The sequence below is a fragment of the Lepidochelys kempii genome, chromosome 18 (assembly GCF_965140285.1).
Source record: "Lepidochelys kempii isolate rLepKem1 chromosome 18, rLepKem1.hap1, whole genome shotgun sequence".
Lineage (NCBI taxonomy): Eukaryota > Metazoa > Chordata > Testudines > Cheloniidae > Lepidochelys > Lepidochelys kempii.
Genome location: NC_136397.1, coordinates 14,265,636 through 14,287,678, shown reverse-complemented (window position 1 = coordinate 14,287,678; position 22,043 = coordinate 14,265,636). Strand labels below are relative to the sequence as shown.

General features: G+C 45.5%; 2 protein-coding genes across 8 annotated transcripts in view; one reads left to right on the top strand and one right to left on the bottom strand.

Moving 5' to 3' along the window:
- The window catches only part of PIK3CD (phosphatidylinositol-4,5-bisphosphate 3-kinase catalytic subunit delta), a 53,913-nt gene extending 37,886 nt beyond the window's left edge, over nucleotides 1–16,027 (top strand). For 2 of the 4 annotated variants that reach the window (XM_073316575.2, XM_073316577.2), the window contains 9 exons: nucleotides 143–242; nucleotides 2,895–3,073; nucleotides 3,297–3,406; nucleotides 4,156–4,234; nucleotides 5,290–5,457; nucleotides 6,329–6,452; nucleotides 8,538–8,683; nucleotides 9,997–10,129; nucleotides 10,848–13,135. In XM_073316575.2, coding sequence (XP_073172676.1) covers nucleotides 143–242; nucleotides 2,895–3,073; nucleotides 3,297–3,406; nucleotides 4,156–4,234; nucleotides 5,290–5,457; nucleotides 6,329–6,452; nucleotides 8,538–8,683; nucleotides 9,997–10,129; nucleotides 10,848–10,985 — 1,177 coding nt within the window. In that variant the 3' untranslated portion in view covers nucleotides 10,986–13,135. Of the gene's footprint in view, nucleotides 1–142; nucleotides 243–2,894; nucleotides 3,074–3,296; nucleotides 3,407–4,155; nucleotides 4,235–5,289; nucleotides 5,458–6,328; nucleotides 6,453–8,537; nucleotides 8,684–9,996; nucleotides 10,130–10,847; nucleotides 13,136–15,453 lie in introns of those variants that run through there. The other 2 variants (XR_012155539.2, XR_012155538.2) reach the window with 2 other exon arrangements.
- CLSTN1 (calsyntenin 1) overlaps nucleotides 12,490–22,043 on the bottom strand; it is a 62,009-nt gene continuing 52,455 nt past the window's right edge. For all 4 annotated transcript variants that reach the window (XM_073316578.2, XM_073316580.2, XM_073316579.2 and 1 more), the window contains 6 exons: nucleotides 21,515–21,741; nucleotides 20,888–21,058; nucleotides 20,548–20,693; nucleotides 18,695–18,830; nucleotides 16,293–16,477; nucleotides 12,490–14,963 (listed from right to left, as the gene is read on the bottom strand). In XM_073316578.2, the coding sequence (XP_073172679.1) occupies nucleotides 14,772–14,963; nucleotides 16,293–16,477; nucleotides 18,695–18,830; nucleotides 20,548–20,693; nucleotides 20,888–21,058; nucleotides 21,515–21,741 (1,057 nt within the window). In that variant the 3' untranslated portion in view covers nucleotides 12,490–14,771. The remainder of the gene's footprint in view (nucleotides 14,964–16,292; nucleotides 16,478–18,694; nucleotides 18,831–20,547; nucleotides 20,694–20,887; nucleotides 21,059–21,514; nucleotides 21,742–22,043) is intronic.

Genomic DNA, 22,043 nt, shown 5'->3' with positions numbered 1-22,043 from the left:
CCTCTGGGTTTTTTTTTTCTCTGTTACATAAAAAGAATCTAAATGGCGCCATTAATAATATTTTTCCTGTGCTGGTGTGAACAAGAGAACAAGTCACTAGCTACAGAGAGTCAGGCTGGCTTTAATCTCCCTCTCTCTATAGGTCAGAGATGCACGTCCCTGCAGTCGCCCTCAGGTTTGGCCTGATTTTGGAGGCCTATTGCAGAGGCAGCAACTACCATATGAAAGTTCTAATGAAGCAGGTAAGGGCTGCTCTGAGGCAGGAGGCCGACCGTCCCCTGCTCACAGCCATGTCATCTGTTAGTGTTTAAAGATTTATTTGCATTGCTGTAGTGCCTTGGAGCCTTAGTCACAGACTTTAAGGCCAGAACGGACCATTGTGATCATCTAGTCTGTCGTCCTGCACGTTGCGGTCCTCCACAGAACCTCACCCACTCCTGACATAAGCCCCTAACCTCTGGCTGAGTTACTGAATCCTCAAATCATGATTTAAAGACATTGTTACAGAGAATCCACCATTTACACTGGTTTAAATCTGCAAGTGACCCAGGCCCCACGCTGCAGAGGAAGGCGAAAAACCCCACGGTCTCTGCCAATCTCACCTGGGGGGAAATTCCTTCCTGACCCCAAATATGGCGATCAGTTAGATCCTGGGCATGTGGGCAAGACCCACCAGCCAGACACCTGGGAAACCGTTTCCTCTAGTAATTCAGAGCCCTCCTCATCTAGTGTCCCATCACCGGCCGTTGGAGATATTTGCTGCTAGCAGTCGCAGGTCAGTTACATGCCATCATAGGCAGTCCCACCGTACCATCCCCTCGATAGACTTATCAAGCTCAGTCTTGAAGTTAGTTAGATGTTTTGCCCCTCACTGCTCCCCTTGGAAGGCTGTTCTGAAACTTCATTCAGAGGATGGTTAGAAACCTTCATCTAATTTGAAGCTTAAACTTGTTGATGCCCAGTTTATATCCATTTGTTCTTGTGCTAACATTGGCACTTAACTTAATTAACAATTCTCTCTCCCTGGTATTTATCCCTCTGATATATTTATAAAGAGCAATCCTATCTCCCCTCAGCCTTCGTTCGGTTAGGCTAAACAAGCCAAGCTCTTTGTCTCCTCTTATAAGGTAGGCTTTCCGTTCCTCAGATCATCCTAGGAGCCCTTCTCTGCACTGGTTCCAGTTTGAATGAATCTTAAACATGGGACACCAGAACTGCACACAGTATTCCAGCGGAGGTCTCACCAGTGCCTTGTATAATGGGACTAACATTTCCCTGTCTCCACTGGAAATACCTCACCTGATGTGTCCTAGGACTGCATTAGCCTTTTTCGCAGCTGCATCACCCTGGCGGCTCTCTGGCTTATAGTCATCCTGTGATCAACAAATACACCCAGGTTTTCTCCTTCTCTGTCGCTTCCCACTGATACATCCCCAGCCTGGAGCCCATTGTATTAGGCACTGTGCAGACACCGAGCAAAAGGATGGTCCCTGCCCCCAGGGACTTAGTCTGGATAACTAACTAACATCAGACTGACAGTGATAATTCTTTTCTTTATGGGGTGTTCGACCCAGACTTCCCCTTCATGTGCAGTTTTGCTCACATCCCTCCCCACCACACACACAATCCGAGGTTTAGAAGTGAAGGTGCTCTTCTTCCAGCTGGGTTGGTCCAGAATGGATAGGACTTTTTGCAGACCAGCAGTACAGTGCAATGCAATGTTCACTAGTGAGGACTGAGTCCGATCTCCTGTGTCAGTTCCTGGTTCTGCTGTTGTCTCACTGTCTGATTTAGGGCCATGACTCTCTCTGCTTCACTTTCCCCAGGTTGGGATTATTTAAGCACTTGAGAAATCTGGGTTTCAGTCATTGGCTGACAGGGGCTGTAAAAGTGCAAAGCATTATCTGTGACTGTTAGACACAGCTGTCCCAGGAGAGGGCATGTGACTGTGATATCCAGGGCATAGGCCAAATCCAAGATGTGATTTGAAAATCACTTACCACTCTGGTGACCCACGGCATAAACTTCAGCTCCTGAGAGGTGCTTGCGCACAGCCAGAAGCCCTCAGTTATACTGCAGGATAAAGACATGTTAAATTTCCCCCCCCCGCACCCCCAGCAGCAGGTTTGGTAACTTCCCCTCAGCAGAGAGCGATGGGGCACTGCCCTCTTGGCTGGTGCTCTGATGAAGCTGCATTGTTCAGTTCATGGTGAACACGGAATTGTTTGTTTGTTTAAATTCTGGATGAAATGTTAGTGCTTATGATAGAGGAAGGAGGGTGCAGGGCACAAGCCTAGGACTTGGGAGACCTGGATTCAAGTGACCTCGGGCAAGCCACTTAGCTTTGCTGTGCCTCAGTTCCCCATCTGTAACGTGGGGATAATAGCGCTGCCGTCCCTCCAGGGCTGTGCTGAGGATCAATACGCTAAAGACTGTGAGGTGCTCAGGTACTATGGTGATGGGCCATGGAAGTACCTTAGATAAAGAGGAAGAGATAAATTAGAAGGACCCATAGGATTGTCAGCAGATCTAGCCAATGCATGTCAATCTTGATCCACAGCATATGTGTTCCAGTTCTGGGACCCCTACACAACTCTGCCAGAGCACTTCATGGCTAACCCACAGCCCCCTCTCTTATTGCAGTCCTGGGCCTCTACACTAACCCGCTATTTCAGGACTGAGTCCCTCCCCTGCTTTGCCAACATAAGCTCACTCCTGACCTGCAGGCTGTCCTGCTATTCAAGTTCTGGACTTCCATCGGGCAGCCACCCCCAAACATGCGGTGTGTAGCCAGTGTTCACTACGGGGAAACAAGAATGAAGCCAGCAGTACGTTCCCATGTGGCCCTATAAGCAGGGTTTCTTACTTTATTTTTTTTCCTCTGTCTGTGTCAGGGGGAAGCACTTAATAAAATGAAAGCCTTGAATGACTTCATTAAAGTGAGCTCTCAGAAGGCCACCAAACCACAAGCCAAGGAGATGATGCATGTGTGCATGAAGCAGGAGACCTATCTTGAGGCACTTTCCAATCTCCAGTGCCCTCTGAACCCCACCATTATTCTTGCTGAAGTTTGGTAAGGAGGATTGGTGCTCCATGTCCTTAACTGCCATGTGGTTTTTGCATTACTGTTTGGTGGAAGAGCCTAGGTCACTGGCTTTCCTGATCTCTCCCTCCCTGCCATGCTAGTCACTTGTCTGTTAAGAGCATTTGCAGCTGGTTTTGCATATGAGGCTCCACACCCCATGTCTGAGCGGGAAGAGACCCTGACTGATGAAAGGTTTCTTCTCTTTCTCTAGTGTGGATCAATGTACTTTTATGGACTCCAAGATGAAGCCATTGTGGATTGTGTTTAATAACGAAGAAGAAGGTGGAGGGGGAGTGGGCATCATTTTCAAAAATGGAGACGGTAAGTCCTACGAGTTCTGTACCTCTGATCGCCAGGGAGCATTAATAGATATAAAACATTAACGTGCAGTAAATGGGCTGGGGCTTGGTCTCTCAACCGTGTATCATTGTTAGGTAAGGAGGCTGCGGCTTTGACACCAGGATTTCCGATGGAGATCTAACAGGCTTTTATCTAAATAGTCACCAGGCACAGCTCTGTCATTCAGACTTTCTTGTAGCTCTGTAGCCCCAGTCGCTGTAAGGAATGAGGCTGGAGCTGCGTGGGAGCCCTAGGCTCTCATAGCAGGAGTCACTGCTGGGAATGGGGAAGGAGTGCTGGGACTGGAAGAGCTTTCAGGTACTCCTATCCCAGCCTCTGCCAGTAGGGGTTGCTGTAGCAAGGGGGTTCTCGCCATGGTGCATTTTGGCTCACTGAGGCTCAGTGATACCTGTGTTCAGAGAGAGGCTTTCTGAAATGCCCCAGACAGAGCCATGGGAACAGAGCCAGTGGCAAAATGAAATGCAATAGACAAACCTGTCCCGCTCCGGGGAGAGGGAAGGCATCTAACACTGCCAGGCCCAGTTGCGGTGACAGTGGGAAACTCTGCTGAATGCAGGTGCCTCCTAGTGGTCAGCTATAGAAAGTGAGAAGTATGGCAAATGCATCTTCCATATGCCTGTGCTCTCAAGAAAGCATTTGCTGAAGCTGAGCAGGAGGAGGGGGAAAATGAGAGAAGTAGAACTCTGTCTTCATTTGTAACGTCTGACCAGATCTCCGTCAGGACATGCTGACTCTGCAGATGATCCAGCTGATGGACGTACTATGGAAGCAGGAGGGTTTGGACCTGAGGTGAGTCACTTGTGCTGTGGCAGTGATAGTCTGCATTTGGACCGAATCACTTTGTCAGTCGTCCTATATTGCCCTACTAGGGAAAGGCCGAGACACAGCCCCTGTGCCGGAGTCTGTGTGGAGTGGGTTGTTTCAGGGGGAGGTAAGAGCAGAGGTATGATTGGGCGAGGGAGAAAGAACTTAAATGTCTGATATTGCAGCTGAAATCACAGTAGATGTGGGCTGATTGGGTCACAGCTGTGCCTAGAGGGAACCAGTGGGGCTGCTCTTACACATGAAACCAGCTGCTAGCCCTATTTAGGGGGCTAATGAGGGAGGGTGGATGGAGGAGGCAGAAGAACTGCAGCTCCTGCTCCCCTCCTGCTTACCCCAAGAACCAAAGGAACTCCTCCAGCTCCGTGTCCCATCACCTCTTTCCATCATTACTACAGTTATCGGCCCTGACATTCAGCATTGGCATGAGTAGTGGTCAGAGTAGGGCACAGAACGTTGGGCCGCCTCAGCTTTATTTGAAGCTCTGCCACTGCGTCGTGGTGAAGCCTTGGGCAAGTCACCCTGCTTCTTTGTACCTCCCTTTGCCCTTGCTCATCTTTAAAATTGTGGAGGGGGGGCATGTGTAATGAAACTGACCGGCCTCCCAGGAGGGTTATGACAAGGCCTAGTGGATGTCTGTAACGTGCTTAAAGAGGCTCAGAGTAAAGGTCCTAGACGAGGGCAAAATATTTATTGTTTAACCTGGGCCTTCAGGTGAGCACCTCTTTCTTCTGTACACCCAGTCCTCCAGGGTGCAACCTGCCCTCAGCTCACTTGGGAGTCATTGGAAGTTGAGGCGCTTGGCACCTTTGTACACTGATGCTTGTTACTGGCTGAGTACCCTTGGGATTTGCAGAGGTCCCTGGTTGCTGTGTGTGAAGTTGAGGTGAAGTCCCCCCTTCCCGCCCCCGGATTTATCCCAGCAAATCCCCTTTGTAAAGTGGAGGATGGGGAATCCCAAAGAAAAGCCAAGCCAATGCTGTGTGAGGTCTCAGTGGAAGGGGTTTCTCTCATCTCTGCAGGATGACCCCTTACGGCTGCCTCTCCACAGGCGACAAAACGGGGCTGATCGAAGTTGTCATGCACTCGGACACCATTGCCAACATCCAGCTGAACAAGAGCAACATGGCAGCCACTGCAGCCTTCAACAAGGATGCGCTGCTGAACTGGCTAAAATCCAAGAACCCAGGGTAGGTGGTACTGTGCTCACTGCAGCTTCAGGCTTCCTTCCAACTGGAGACGCATTCTGGTGCTTTGCCCTGTTGTCCCCTCCCCTCTTCGGTTCCTTCTGATTTCCAAGCCATTCAAGAACAGTTGGGAGTGCATGCTGCATCCCTGGGCTATAGCTTCATTCTCATGCCTGTGTCCTTCCCCGATAGACCAGCAAGCATCCCGTGTGTACAGCTAGGTCTTGGAAATGTTCCAGGGCAGGACAAAGCTCACTACTCCCTTGGGATACGAGAGCCTTTTTTCAGGTTCACCCCCAAACTGGGGGGCTGAGCTCAGCATCCACAGCTTTATTAGGAGTCATGGATGCTCATTACCAATTGGATCAGACTCTTGATGCAAACTAAGGGATAAGGGCCTGCATCGTCCCCATTTTGTAGAATCCTGATACTTCTTAAGGGATATAAATGAGAGGGACAGATTGATGGCCTTGCAGGCTTGAGTTCTCTATCACTTACAGTGTGGGGCAGTAACAGTGCTTCCCTCCTCCCCAAATTCACCCTGCCTATCCCAGACCTGTAGGAACCACCACTAGGGATGAGTGGGGTTGTTCAGTCCCCAGAGCCCCTCCAGTCCTGTGAAGCCAACGGATTTGGTTAAGACCGAGCAGGAGGCCCATCCACCCTTCCCTGATGGAGGAGAGACAAGAAGAGTCCCCGGTGAAAGACCTTACAGAAAATACAGGATTGGTAGTTTGTGTACATGTCACACCACGTTCAGCAAGTTTACATGGGAGAGGGGATATGCGAGCGAGAGTCCAAGGGTGAAGTATTTGTATTCAAAGTAGAATCTTCTGTTTGGGTTTAGACTCATCTTTGTTTGTGTCCCCCGCAGCGAAGCGCTAGAACAAGCCATAGAGGAGTTCACTCTTTCCTGCGCCGGGTACTGTGTGGCAACGTACGTGCTGGGCATAGGGGACCGGCACAGTGACAACATCATGATCCGGGAAACTGGCCAGGTATGGAGCATTCGCTGGCACTGGAGATCTCATTGCTGCTGTTTGTATCTTTCGCCATAGGTGTGTGCATGCCACTCGGAGAGGAATGGAAACATCCCAGTTGGTTTCTTCACTATCTTCGGATCAGATAGTGTGGGAGCTGCTGAGGCCCAGATAAAGGCCCCAGACCTTCCAGCCCAACAGTAGAAAAAGGAAAAAATTCTCACTAGCTCTGCCCGTTTGTGTGGCCAAAACTAGACTTGACTTACAGGCGATTATATAGCTTCAGAATATATTTGCCCTTCTTTCTTGTGTGCCTTGATGAGCTGTGAAATAGTTCTGGACAGTGGAAATGTCAGTATTTATTAGACTAGTGTTAACACCCACTTTGTAATGGCTAGGGTGCAATTCACACTTCACAGCTATTGTTCAAGGTTGTCATTTACACTGGCTTCCCATTTTGAAACTTTACTTTGCTATTACAAAGACTAGAGGCTTTAATGAAAGCTGAGGTCCCAAAGAAGGTAGTTAGTTACCTGTGCTGTAATTTCACTTCCCTGGGATTTTTAATGACCATTGGGTTTCAGGTCTCATCTTGAAGCTTATATGGTGTCCTTTACTTCCATTATTCCAGAGGCTACAGGCAGAACTAGGAAGGGGAAACCCCTTTTGCCAACAGGACACATTAGACTGTTGGGACAGTCTTGTGGGAAGGGGTGGAAGTCCCATCTCTTGTTCAGTCTAGTTTGAAATGAGCCAAAGCCATAGGAAACAGCAATGTACTGGTCTATGGGAGATGAACTAGAAAGAGGCCCAGTAGATTGCTAGGTGCTATAGTCCTGTTTGAATTGCTGTCTGATGTTAGTGAGCAAGCGATCAGCTGCTGAGCTCTGAAATTCAGAGCTGTGGAAAATAAGTGGCTCTGTCTGCACTTTCTTCATGTAACATCCCCTAGATCCCTGCTTCACCTTACTGTTTTAGATGCCTGTTGTGGGACAAGTGCTGTCCTGGAAACAAGCACAGTTATTGTTGTGATGAAAGACCTTATAAAAACCTAGAGATGCCTCTGCTCTGTGAATGCAGCAGGAAGGGGGCCAACTTCGCACTCTGCATCTACGGGGCTCAAGAAAGGGGGGCAGGGATAGCTCAGTGGTTTGACCATTGGCCTGCTAAACCCAGGGTTGTGAGTTCAATCCTTGAGGGGGCCATTTGGGGCAAAAATTGGGGACTGGTCCTGCTTTGAGCAGGGGGTTGGACTAGATGACCTCCTGAGGTCCCTTCCACCCCTGATATTCTACGATTCTATGAAAGCTCTGGAGAGCTGCAGCTGCTGAGGGTTTCTTTCTGCTTGACAGAAATGACATGGAGGCTTGGGAATCTGCAAGGCTCTTGGATATAAATTCTGCACAGCTTGTGACAATCCACTTTTTGCCACTAGAGTGTGCTTGGAACCCTTTGAACAGCAGCATTGATTTGTTTATTTCAGGGTTTAGAGCAGCCTTGCAACCTGGTCATGAAAAACCTGTACTCACCTAGTGAGCGCTATCTAAAAAAAAAAACCAAAACAACCACTTCATCGGCATGTGTAGAGTTTTGCAGCTGCGTCCAGCAGGGCATCAGCCCTCCAGCCATAATGCAGGAATCAGAATTGCCCTCCTGGAATGAATCATTGGCTCATCTAGTTTGCTATCCTGCCTCCGGCAATGACCTACTCCCGAGGCTTTAGAAGAACATAAAAATCCCCCATGTGTATCAAGTGCTGCAGGGGTAAGAATCCTTCCTGACCCAGCCAGCACTTAACTTATGCATGGATGCATTACTGGTAACACTTGTGTCCTACAAAGTAAATACTTCCCCTGCTATCGATGGACTGACATGCAAAAGGTGGCCTAGTGTTTCCCATGAGACTGTGTCTGATTGCTTTGGAATAGAATCCTGAGTAGAGTACAGATGCCAGGCAGCCACTGGGGCCTGATCATTCTGAGTAGGTTTTTTTTATTTCGCTTGGAGAGATAAAGCACATTCTCATACGGAGAAGTGCAAGGGAGTTTAATCAGCAGAAAGCAGACACATCCCCCTAATAATTCTTTTCTCTCTTAATTCCAGCTGTTTCACATTGATTTTGGCCATTTCTTGGGGAACTTCAAGACTAAATTTGGCATTAACAGAGAACGCGTTCCTTTTATCTTAACCTACGACTTTGTGCATGTGATCCAGCAAGGGAAAACTAACAACAGTGAGAAGTTTGAAAGGTAAGCTCCACTGATCTGACTTGGGCTGTAGTAAAATGTTTTGGGTTGGATGTGTCCGTTTGTAGCAATCACTTCATCTAACAGTTGCCCCCAGATGCACACTAACAGTTTTGGACACAGAGCAACAAGGTGGGTGAGGTAATCTTATTTGGTGGGAGACAGACAAGCTTTTGCGCTTACAGAGCTCTTCCTCAGGTCTGGAAAATGTGTTCAGTGTCACAGCTAAATACAAAAAGTGGAACAGATTGTTTAGCATAACTAGTTAACACAGGTTTCAAGGGACCATTCAGTGTGAAGTGGCCTGTTACCACCTCTGTATTCATGAAGGGGAAAGAGAGGGCAGGTATAGATTTGTTGTTCTAAACTGTAAATCCAGTCTCTCTATTCAGTCCATGATTTTTAGGCTCTAGCAAATTTAAGCTCCCAGACTTGTCTTTTGAAGGTGTTGTGCAGGTTTCCTTTGAGGATGAGGCCTGCTAGTTTTGTGAAAAGTGTTCACTTCCAGGTAACAGGGTGTGTTTGTCTTTTATCGTTATTCAGTGAGAGTTCATTTGAGAGTGCAGTGATGGTCTGGTTTTACCCACAGAACTGTTGCTGGAGCATTTAGTGCCCTGGATGAGGTACATCACGTGTTGCGTTAGGCATGCACGGGGCCCATGGACCTTGAAAGGTGTGGTGCGCCAAGTATTGATCATCATAGCAGTGGAGAAATATCTCCAGCTTTTTGCATCTGTTTTGCTACAACGCTTCCTCTTCCAACCACACCAGCAATTTAAATTTAGGGTGGGCGAATGTACTTGAGTTCAAAATGACCCAGACTACCCCTTAGCACTTGCTTGAGCTGACAAACCCTTGGGGATTATCCACTGGTATGAGTGGCTGTTCCTAAGATAATGCATTTTTAGAAGATTTGGTTACAGGGCGCAGCAGAGAACTGGCTTTCCCCTGCAGGAGCTCTAGCATCAAGTACTCATGTCATAAGAATTGGCCTCACTCAGTCTCTGTCCATACCCCCATAAACACACACAGTTCGTATGTGAGAGAGACTCAGGTCTGGATTTGGGGCCAATGTGCCACTGGACTATACATACTATGAACTAAGTCTTTTCCAGCTCTCGCTAAAGCATATTCTTTTGGTAACACGTGGAAGCATGGGCTAGTCGAAAAACATTTGGCCAGCTGTTGGAACACCTTGTGTTCAACATAGAGGTGAAGCTTCAGCTTGGCCATGTTTTTATGCTATCATGGCTGTACTCTTACTTTAGTTGGGCTGCTTGTCTCACTTGCTCTTTGCCCCTTCTCTTCCTGTACAGATTCAGGGATTACTGTGAAAAAGCCTACATGATCCTGAGGTGCCATGGTCTTCTCTTCCTGCATTTGTTTGCACTGATGAAAGCTGCTGGCTTGCCAGAACTCAGCTGCTCTAAAGACATTCAGTATCTCAAGGTGAGGCAGGGGGTGGGAGAGGGTAGGACTAAAGGTAAGCGGTTAAGGAGTGGGAGTTAAATTGCTCCTTTCAAGTTTCAAAAGCAATGAGTAGATATTCCAGCATGCAGGAGCCAGCTGTCAGATAGCCAGCACCAGCTGGTAATTGATTCTCTACCTCATGCTGTTGCTCCCTGCTCATACTATTTAGAGTTTCTCACTCAATTCTAGGAGATGGGACTCTGCTGGAGATTTCATTTAAATGAATGAGATTCTCAATTAATGTGGACTACAAAAAGTTCAAACTAAACTCATTATCTCTCAATTAAAAACCAATAGGTTGCTTGAGAGACCTGTTCTTTTTGCAAGAGTTGGCAATATTACCTTCTGCCATCCTGTCTTCCTTTTCCTTGCCCCCTGTTGCAGCCAGGTATGCTCAGTTGAAGAATCAGCTGCAAAGAGGCAGGCATAGCATTTAGTGTGTTGGCTCTCCCAGCTACCACCTTCTGTTCCCACTGTGCCTTTGAAGTGCTAAAAACCTGGTTTCCTGCAGCTGGATGAAATGGGGTTGTGCTGTAAGCTAGTGTTTAAAGGATTGTTTTCCCAGCTCCAGCATGAAAATAGGATGTGGTTTACTTTGAGAGAGCAGCCTGCCTAAAACAAAGGTGGTGGGGGGTTTGTTTGTTTCTCTGTCAGTTGGGTGGGCAGGGCTATACTAATTTCTGCCTCTTTCCTTCAGGATTCTCTAGCTTTAGGGAAAACAGATGAGGAGGCATTGAAGCACTTCAGACTCAAATTTAATGAAGCCCTGCGAGAGAGCTGGAAAACCAAGGTGAACTGGTTGGCACACAATGTATCCAAAGATAATAGACAGTAGAGCAACCAAAATAGCCCTTGTGTGGTCCAGGTGAATGTAACAGCAATAGACAAAGACTGCTGAATGTTGCCATGTTGAAGATCAGCACCTGCACCTCTACAGATCAAGTGTTTGCGAAGAGTCTACCTAACCAACAGCTGCACAATCCCATTCTAGATCTCTAGGGCAGAAGGGGGACAGCATGAGGCAATAAAATTACTGTACACACTGAAAGGTAGGTGTATGTGAAGCTTGCAAATGTAAGTTCTTAAGTATGCAGCCCATCATTTAAGGGTGGAGGTGAGGCTGTTGAGCAGTAGGTGAGGAATGTACTGAACTAGCACAGTTTTAGGGATGTGGAGCTGTGCTCAGAGAGGCTGTAATTTGGCCAGTGGCATATCAGCTTTTTAAAGCCAGACTAGAATAGCACTAGCAGTGAAAATAGCATGTTGGTGTATCTAAACTTCAGTCTCTCTCTCTCTGTAATCACAGTGGAAGGTGCTGCTAGGCAATACTTTTTCTAGTTGAAGATTTCACCAGCTCACCTGCCCCCACCCCTTTCAGGGCTGTATTTTTAGAAATGGGTATTCCATCTTGTGATGCTTTATTGACAGTCGGAAGATAATGTTACCAAGCTCTAATACACAGTAGTTGGGAAACATCACCCTAGATCCGCCTTCAGCCTGGCTTGTCGACGAAGGAGAGAAGATGGGTGGTGCCACCTCACCCACTGAAGATAGAAGATGCACTGTCCCTATACAGGGTGATGGCAGTGGATAGAACCAGGAAAGTTGCACCTTCAGTTTATGCAGTGATACAATATTCTGAAGCATTTTTGTTTACATTAGGTCAGACCCTGCTCTAGTTTTGTAAGGGTATGATGCAGCAGGTTAGTTGCATCTGTTTTGTTTTTAAAAGTGCAATAGATAGCAGGTGTACACCACACCAAACAAGCAGGCACTAAAGTGCTTTCTGTCTAATCAGTCTACAATGGGGTCATGGCAGTCTTGCAGAATTCACCTTATCTGCCATGAATAAAAATAATTTAGGTTTTTCCCCCCTCACTTCAGTTGTGGAATAACTACAAAATTGTTAATACCATCTTGTATAGCAAAGATCTAGTCAAAGCAAACATTGTATCAAACAATGGTTTCAGCCTCTTTTAAATGAAGGTTATTACCTTTTGTAAATAAGTCCAAGACACAAGTTGCATTCTTTTTAAAGTGATGAAATTACCTTTTACTTTGATACTTATTTATTTAGAAAGGTATTCATGATCTTATTGTGTATGTGCCCTCTGAAAAAATGAATTTATTTTTTTAAGCCATGGTATGTTTACATGATGGATTTTTTTCAGTTACCTTCAATCTGATTTTAGGTGCACTTTTGGTAAGTCTAAAAATAAAATGTTTAAGTTGTATACTAGTCCTGGCAAAATCTTTCCCTCCCTTTAGGCATTAAAGTCAAACTGTAGCCATCACTTGACTCATCAACTTTGTACCATTCAGAAAGCATAGCAAGCAGATTTTAGAACCAGAAATTTATTGTAGCTTAGACTTTTTGGACTGACTTATTACCAATATACAGATCTGAAAAGTTACATCCACACTGGCTACAAACTGCATCAGAAAGTTTACAGCCTTTCAGCACTAGCATTCAATCATGATCAGTTTTAGTCTAAAATACAGCAGCTACAGTATATGGAAGAATAAGTCTTCTACACATTGACATTAACACAGGACAACTGTCAGACATAAGTTAAAAGTTCCCCAGTTTACTTAAAACTAATAGTTATGTTACCACATAAAAGTAGTCAAACCCATTTCCCCATTTTAGAAATCTAAAATTTTACATTAAAAAACAGTAAGTAGATTGTGTGGGTTCTCTCCCCTGCTTTCAGGTCCATTATTGTAAAAGGCACTCCAGAGTCAAGTCTTTACCCCAGATAAACCCACACGTAGGTCCTGTTTCACACCCTGGGAGGCAAGATGTGTAGTAGGTAAGAATAGGTCTGCTCTGAAAAGATATAGAAAGTAACTGGGTCTACTTTCCCTTCAGTTGTTCACACCCATTGCTCTCTACCCTTCCCCCCAACCCCCACCTTTATACCTGCTCAAGGAACAACTGGAAACTATTCAACATTTGCCACTACTGGGGTGGAAGCTGAGCCACTAACCTGTTTTAATCCATGTACACAAACAGATTACATGCAATATCAAAATCTGGAACTCTGCTACTATAATGAGTGAATGGAGTTCTAATTTCACATTGCAAGCAAATCAAGTTACCTTTTAACCCACCTCCAAATGTTAAATTGACTAAGCAGATATACATAAGACAAGGCTCTGAATAAGACCAAAAGTATTAAATAGAGAACAAGACCTGCCTTACGAAAAATCTAGCACTCACCACCATGGGGTCATAACTTACTTTTCGTACCGTTCAGCCATTCCTTTAAGTAAGTAGTCGTTTGCACTTCCACGTTAGAGGTCTTTGATCAGAAAATCAGCCTGCCATGTCTTGGAACAATAATCTTAACTCAGTTTACAAGGTTTGCTGGTTGGATAATATATGCCATAATTTCATCAGCAGGAAAACAGATTTACTAAGTGTAAACAAAAGGTTTAAATACACCAACAGTCCAGATTACTGTACAAGGACTAAGCAAGAGTGTGTTGAATAGGAATGATGCCAACTATGCCCACCCATGCCCTAAATCAGAAAAGTTCACAACCCAAAAAATAAAATCCCTATCTAGACTGGTAGCCAAGGTGCATGTGTACACAGGTCTCAGACGCTTCAGTTACCATTATTACAAACAACTGAATAACTTGCCCTGCCAGCAATGCGACCAGCAAGCATCAGCCTTGGACTACAACCAGCCCCACTCTAATTAACAGAATATCAATAGCAAACTTACTTGCTCTACATCCAGGCAGTATTTCTTCCTCTCAATTTAGTAATCCTTACACTGAAATAAGCAAAGGATCAAAACTTAAACTGTAGTAGGCTGTACAGTTGAAATTCTGAAAAACCTTTACAGTTGCAAGCTTGTCTGTTCTCTCCATAAAACAAAGTGGGGAGGAGGGGAAGAAAGTAACAGCAGGGCTGGAGTGAACACAGCAGTCTAGGCCAATGACACTGCATTATTAATACATCTACACTAGATAACTGTGCCTGTGCTCCTGCTGCAATAGTTACGCAACTTGTATTATTTCATGCTTCATGATTTTTACCTTAGCGTGTTTTAAACCCCAGTCCCTGTTTTCACTACCACAAATGACATAATTCAATATATTTACAAAATATTCAAAGAGAGTCATTCTACATATTAACCTCATTCTGCCACTTTACACATGCACTAGTTTGGGGGAAAAAATTCACCAAGCTGAAATAAGCAACTTTACCCTTTGTCAACAAGTGACCTTTGCATCTTTCAGAAAGAATAAGATGAATCAAGCCAAAGTTGTTTCACCGGGGGGGGGGGGGGGGGGGGAAGGAAGTGTCCAGAAACTCATGTGCAATGGCTACACATCTGTAGAGTCACTTAGCTGAGATGACATGAAGAAAAAAGTGCAAGGTGGTTCCTCACATAGTGTAAAAAATCCAGTCACTGAGGGACAGGTGAGGGAGGAGTGGTGCTAACTACAGTTCTAGAGACAGTATTAGGAACTAGCCAATATAACACACATATTGGGATGTGTTGGTTGGCTCTACTGGCCAAAATGACTTTTTTACACCATGGATCCTTGATGGAGAGGGTTACAGTGAAGTCTTCTAGAGCAAAAACAAAGGGAACAGCTGGAATCAATAGCTGAGTGTAGAGTCATCCCATTCCAGCTGTTGCTGTCTGTTAACATTCTGTTGGTCCTCTTCCCGCTCCCCTTCCTCCTCCTCACTGCTTTCAGACTCTGCACTAGTGATATCATCATCTTCCTCTCCATCTTCACTTTCTTCTTCCTCCTCCTCCTCCTCACTGCTGTGCTGGTCCTCATATGTCTGTCAGACACAAATTAGCCATTGACTTTTCTAGCTGCCTACAGGCTCCTATCCTTTTATACGCTACCTTCATTGGGAGTTGTGAATGCTCAATACTCAGCTGGCTATTGTCAAAAGTAAAGTGGCTCTGAAGTAGTTCTGAGATTTCAGAAAGTTACTAGCCAGTCTTGTCCCTGTTTAGTATAAATACATTCCCAAAGGTCATCCAGTGCTTTGAAGAGAGTACTATTGAAATAGGATCCTTTGGTGTGAACATAGCAGCATTAGTGGTTTAAAGTGTCCCTGCTCTCCCCACCCCCCCTTTTTTTTTTAAAATATCAAAAAGCATCAGAAGTTAACTGAAGTAGAAATGATCCCAAAAACTAACTGCATCAAACCAGGACGACAGCAAGAATAACTCAATGGAAAAAGCTGATGTGGTGGGGGTTTATTGTAAGGAATATACTGAAGGAGCCAGTGATATTTATTTACAGTCTGGCACAACACACAGGTATTTTTTGAGCAGTTTATTGCCATCAAGCCACACCCAACAGATCACAAGAAACATGACTGCTCCTCACACAACGTACAGTCAACCTGTGGCACTCTCTGCTAGAGGATGTTGTGAAGGCCAAGACTATACCAGGGTTCAAAAAAGAACCAGGTAAGTTCATGGAGGATAAGTCCATCAATGGCTATTAGCCAGAATGGGCAGGGATGGTGTCCCTAGCCTCTGTTTGCCAGAAGCTGGGAATGGGTGACAGGGGATGGATCACTTGATGATGACCTGTTCTGTTCATTCCCTCTGGGGCACCTGGCATTGGCCACTGTTGGAGGACAGGATACTGGGCTAGATGGACCTTTGATCTGACCCACTATAGCAGTTCTTATGTTCTCTTTCTGAGGAATGGATTCAAATTTTCCCTGTGGCATTAAACTTGTTGCGGCAGTACCCCCTTTCCAGGTCGATACTGCTCTGACAGTCATGCATGTTTGACAGATTGGAAAGTACTATTTGTAAAAAAGGATTAAGGGTTCTGTCTACTCTGCAAGAAAAGGTGCGATTGTAATACTAGTGGGCATACCTAGGCTAGCTTTAATCTAGCTAGCACAGGTAACAGCCGTAGCGTGGACGCAGTGGCACAGGCTTCAGCACAGACTAGCAACAGTTACATACAAACGTCCCCAGCAGGCTTTTTGTTCTGATTACTAGGCTGTGCTGAAGCCTGTGCAACCATGTCCACACTATTACATGTGCTTCCTAGCTTAAAGCTAGCCTAGGTATGCCCACCAGTAATACACTCACTCCATCAATTGCAATGTAACATAATCCTGGGACACAAGCCTTACCTCCATAGGATTCACAGTAATCGTCAAGGCAGAGTCATCCCAATCCATCTCATTTTCCTTTCCAGTATCCTGGTCACGCATTGTTCTCTGATGCGCAGCTCGGATTCGGAACACACCCAGAATAATCATGAAAACCAGGAAACTGACACACACGACAATGACAACAGTAGCAGTACTTGGAACAACTGTGACAAGAAAAAGGGAGTTTAACAATAATCATACTAATACCACAGTACTTACAATTTTTTCAAATATCAACCCCATATTACAGATGAGTAAACTGAGGCAAATTTATCCACAATCACAGAATAAACCAGTAGGAAACCAAGGACAAAAACAGACAGTCCTGGCTCCCAGTCCTCTGGTGAGATTGCTAAACTAGTAAGTTTCTTTATTGGTGGCACAGTCCAATGGGCTGGATTCATACCTTGCTCAGGTAAGAAGTGAAGAGTTTGGTGCTATCAATCTAGTCTGATGAAGGAATGTTGACAAAATAAATGCAGTTTCACTAGGGTTAGCAGCATCTGCTCAGGAGCCAGAGGCATGCCAGTACTTAAAGGCCTAGGACCAAGCTGCATGGCAGAACAGAACCAGGCCTATTATGCTCAACTGGTGCTTTTATATAGATACTGAAATCAGACAAACAGGGACTATGAGGAATAAGTATAATTGCATCAATCTGAAAGAAGATCAGCCACCAATTAAAAATTTACTATGAAGGCTCCTTTCTTCAAAGCCTATTGCTTTCCTCCCACATGCACCACTGGAACATTAAACAATTCACACCAAGTTAAAACATAGTGGAGGAATGGCAGATTTCCTCAATGGAATAACGAGATAACTGGCTCTGTGGAGGAGGGGAAAGCAGGGGACATGTTATTCCTTGACTTTAGCAAAGCTTTTGACACAGTCTCCCACAGTATTCTTGCCAACAAGTTAAAGTAGTATGGGCTGGATGAATGGACTATAAGGTGGATAGAGAGCTGGCTAGATCGTCGGGCTCAACGGGTAGTGATCAATGGCTCCATGTCTAGTTGGCAGCCGGTATCAAGTGGAGTGCCCAGAAGGGTCGGTCCTGGGGCTGGTTTTGTTCAATATCTTCATTAATGATCTGGAGGATGGTGTGGATTGCACCCTCAGCAAGTTTGCAGATGACACTAAACTGGGAGGAGAGGTAGATACGCTGGAGGGTAGGGATAGGATACATAGGGCCCTAGACAAATTGGAGGATTGGGCCAAAAGAAATCTGATGAGGTTCAACAAGGACAAGTGCAGAGTCCTGCACTTAGGATGGAAGAATCCCATGCACTGCTACAGACTAGGGACCGAATGGCTCTGCAGCAGTTCTGTAGAAAAGGACCTGGGGTTACAGTAGACAAGAAGCTGGATATAAGTCAACAGTGTGCCCTTGTTGTCAAGAAGGCCAATGGCATTTTGGGATGTATAAGTAGGGACACTGCCAGTAGATCAAGGGATGTGATTGTTCCCCTCTATTCGACATTGGTGAGGCCTCCTCTGGAGTACTGTGTCCAGTTTTGGGCCCCACACTACAAGGATGTGGAAAAACTGGAAAATGTCCAGCGGAGGGCAACAAAAATGATTAGGGGACTGGAACACATGAGTTATGAGGAGAGGCTGAGAGAACTGGGATTGTTTAGTCTGCGGAAGAGAAGAATGAGGGGGGATTTGATAGCTGCTTTCAACTACCTGAAAGGGGGTTCTAAAGAGGATGGCTCTAGACTGTTCTCAGTGGTAGCAGATGACAGAACGAGGAGTAGTGGTCCAAAGTTGCAGTGGGGGAGGTTTAAGTTGGATATTAGGAAATACTTTTTCACTAGGAGGGTGGTGAAGCACTGGAATGCATTACCTAGGGAGGTGGTGGAATCTCCTTCCTTTGAAGTTTTTAAGGTCAGGCTTGACAAAGCCCTGGCTGGGATGATTTAGTTGGGGATCAGTCCTACTTTGAGCAGGGGGTGGGACTAGATGACCTCCTGAGGTCCCTTCTAACCCTGATATTCTATGAATAAAAAGTCATACTGTTCAGAGAAATCCGTTCCCCAGTTCCTTTATGTAGGTCCTTATACAGCACCCACTACAGTGTTCTGTATTCCAAAATTACCAAGTCAGGAAGGGCTGGACTTTGTTTCTGTCATTAGATTGGCATTTTCTAGATCTCTAGCAGGCTGTTCCCTCCTGTGTGGAGAGCAGAACAGGACTTCGCATTTTAGAGAGCATTGAAGTTAATAGCTGTGTAGATTATTAGTTTAATTTGCTGGCTGTCTCTGGAAAGGCACCCCAAGAAACTCCAACCCTCTGCAACAAGAAGCCACACAGTCAGGCCCCCAGTTTAAAAAAAAAAAAAAAAAAAAATCAATTGGAGTTAAGTGACTGACCATCCTTACCTGAAAAGGGGTGGGGGTTAGCTAGGTTGTGACCAGAGAGGTCAACAAACGTGTGATGCACTGGATGAACAAACTGTGGTTGCATAGCTATATGATTTGCATGGTCAACTGGGTTAGCTGTATGGATAACGTTCACCTGAAAACAAAAAGGAAAAAATAAGGTAGGGAAATAAAGCAGCTTGTTTATGCACTTGGTTCAAGTAGATGGGATCCAGTTCCTGTGTATCAGTATCTATCCCCCTCAAAACAAAAACACAACACAACACAACACCAACCAGCACAGATCTGTCACAGGCCCACCCTCTATCCAACCCCCCTGCTCCCCACCCCCTTACCATGCTGCTCAGGGCAGCAGGAGCTCGCAGCCCCACCACCTGGCTGGAGCCAGCCGTGCTGCCTGGCAGAAGCGGCAGGCCAGAGCGCTGGCAGCGCAGCAAGCTGAGGGTGTGGGGGAGGGAGGACAGCAGGGGAGGGTTCAGGGGCTAGCCTCTCGGGCCAGGGGCTGGGCTGGACAGTCTTGCAGGCTGGATGTGGCCCGCAGGCCGTAGTTTGCCCAATTCTGGTGTAGGATCACCTTCAGTTAACAGCAATGAGTAAACAGCAGGTCACAGACAAAACACTGAGACACTCAGATTCTTTGGAACTCCAGAGACCATTTGAAAAAACGTTTAACAGAGGTTCTGAAGAGCTGGTTCATTAAGTTAGGCTCAGCTACAAGTTCAGCACATTTCATGTTTTGGTGAGCTTCCCTTTCCTCTCCACCAATACATTGCTAAGCGTATCCTTCTCTGTAATGGGGAGTAGTGACTAGACAGATGTGGTGCATGGCCAGCTGCACAATAGGAAGAGGGGAAATATAGTAAATGACAAGGAAGCATTTCCAAGGACGGCATTTCCAGTTTGCTGAATTGTAAAGATCCTGGATCAAAGTTTACAGTACTTCCTCAGGAAGCATAGCCATGTTAGCTACTCATGCAATTTCTGCTCCTCGATGGGGAAAGGGAAGTGGGGGATGGTTATCAAATGCTGGCTAGTCAGATTTAACTGCACTGTCCTCACATTGGCTGATTTTTAAAAGTGCAGCTTATGAAATTCAAGTTTACAATGGACAGATATACAGATATGCAACAATGGCTCTCAATACAACAATAACTTCATGTTGCAGCAAATATCAAGATCATCATCACTCAGAGGACCTATTGATGAATTTTGGTGTATATTTACACTGAGGGTTAGTTAACCTCGATGTTCACATCAACAGCAGGACTCATTAATTCATATTCTTCTATAGATACTGTGTAGCTTTAAGCTTCTTTCCCAGTGTAAACATGGAGGGCAATAATAATTTTTATTTCAAGTAGTTCCTCCTGTCACTCAGGATTAGTCTTCCTGGTAACCTCTGTGTCATGCAAGCAAGACAGTAGTAAGCCCCATTGCAAGAAAAAATAGAGTAATTTACAGAATCACAGAAATTAGAGTTGGAAAAGACTTCTCAAGTCCATTTCCTTAGGGCCAATGCAGTACTGTTCCCAACAGTCCATTTTCTAGTGTCCCACCTCCCCATCCAGCCTCTTCCCCACTTACTCCCCTTAACTGCATTCCATATAGTAGGATACACACGGAGTCCCAACTCCATATGATCTGGTTTGTGCATCACTTGGAGTTGGAATCAGTGAAGGCAACTTTCAGACTGACAACCCATTAAAACATAGCTTAACACACCCTAGTCTACTCTGATGACGTAATATTTAGAAAGCAGAGATCCAACCATTTACTGATCAATTTCTTGGAACATTAACTTTCATCTATGCAGGCTCTGACCACTTTCAAAGGGATGAGATTAGCTCACATACCTCCACTTTAAATTCATTGCTGACATAGCGACCATTAAGCTCAGAACAGACCAACTTGAACTTTCGGTCAAACAGGGAGACAGTGTGCCAGTTTCTGTAGCGTATCAAGTGCAAAACCTCCTCATAGCTGGCCATAGTATCAACACCTGAGAGGATAAAAAAAACCCAGCTACTTGTCAGAACTATAGACTTGGGGTTTTGGGGTGGGGGAAGGAGATGGGACAGGACAAAGTTTTCATTCACTTAAATATTTCACTTAGTAAGCACACAAATACACAGTTCCTGTTCTCATTTGCCTCAAACCCTTCCCAGCACAAGGCCAAAGGTGGCAACCCCTTACCTGTGATGATCATGCCAAGGTTGGAGCTGCTCATCTCAATGCCCTTCTGCTGTAACTGTGTCATGTCAACCTCGAGGCTTTCCTGCTCCTGATTTAGCTCCTCTCCTAGCACTGTGACCTCACATGTATCCAAGTTGTGCATGATTTCCTCTGATACCAAAGATTCTTGGACTGAAGGAGGACATGGAAGCCAAAGAAATAAGCAGAAAGGCCAAAGGCAAAGTGGAAGGAGCTGTCATAAGCAGCTATAATTCTTCCCTTCTGACTAGGTACGATGGATTTGACCATGAAGAATGATCTAGGTGTAAGACTGAATTCTTATTTAAGAAACCACACCCAAAAAGCATTCTCTCCCTTGGAGAGGAAACAGTCTAAGACTGTTCTCACTTCTGACTGAAGTTCTGCAGGCCCAGGGAAAAAACAGTATGCCCACCCTCTCACCCAGCCCTGCCTTCCCACTCTCTTCCTGCTACATCAAAAAGACAGTATCATGAAGAATTTGACACCTACCCCCTCTGTTCTGTGCTACAGTGGGGATATACACACATGGAGGGCCATCCCCACACTGCAGAGAATTTGCAGGACGGGGACAGATTCCACAACCAGGTTAGTAATCAAGTTTGTTACCTGTAGGATCCTCATCTCCCTCTCCCTCTGGTTCCACCTCCCGAGTGATGGTGCTGATTATGTGAAGCTCAGGGAAGAGAGAAACTCCCTCTGGACTCTCAAACTCTGAGGCAGAACGGGCAAAATGGTTGATGCCACTCAAACTGATCTTGGGTTCCTCAGGCTGCAAGACCATTATATACCCATCCACAAAGGGAATGGCAATGCAGGCTTCTTCATTGAAACACCTACAAAAGATACAACGGCTGTTTGTTTAAGTGTGCAAGACAGGCTTAAAGGAGAGGCAGTTATGCACTGCAGTGGCAATTAAATAGTTAAAATACTACAAAACATTTCAACTATTTAATTAAATCCCATATAAATAAGCTCTGTCTCAGACCCAAGGGTCCTATAATAAATCCATCAATTGTGTTGGAAATGTAGATCACCACTACCACCCCCTCAAAGGGAACAATGTTAAAATGAATTTTTGCTCATAGAGAACATTTTGCCCCATTTTCTGGGCTATGACTAACATCCACAGATTATG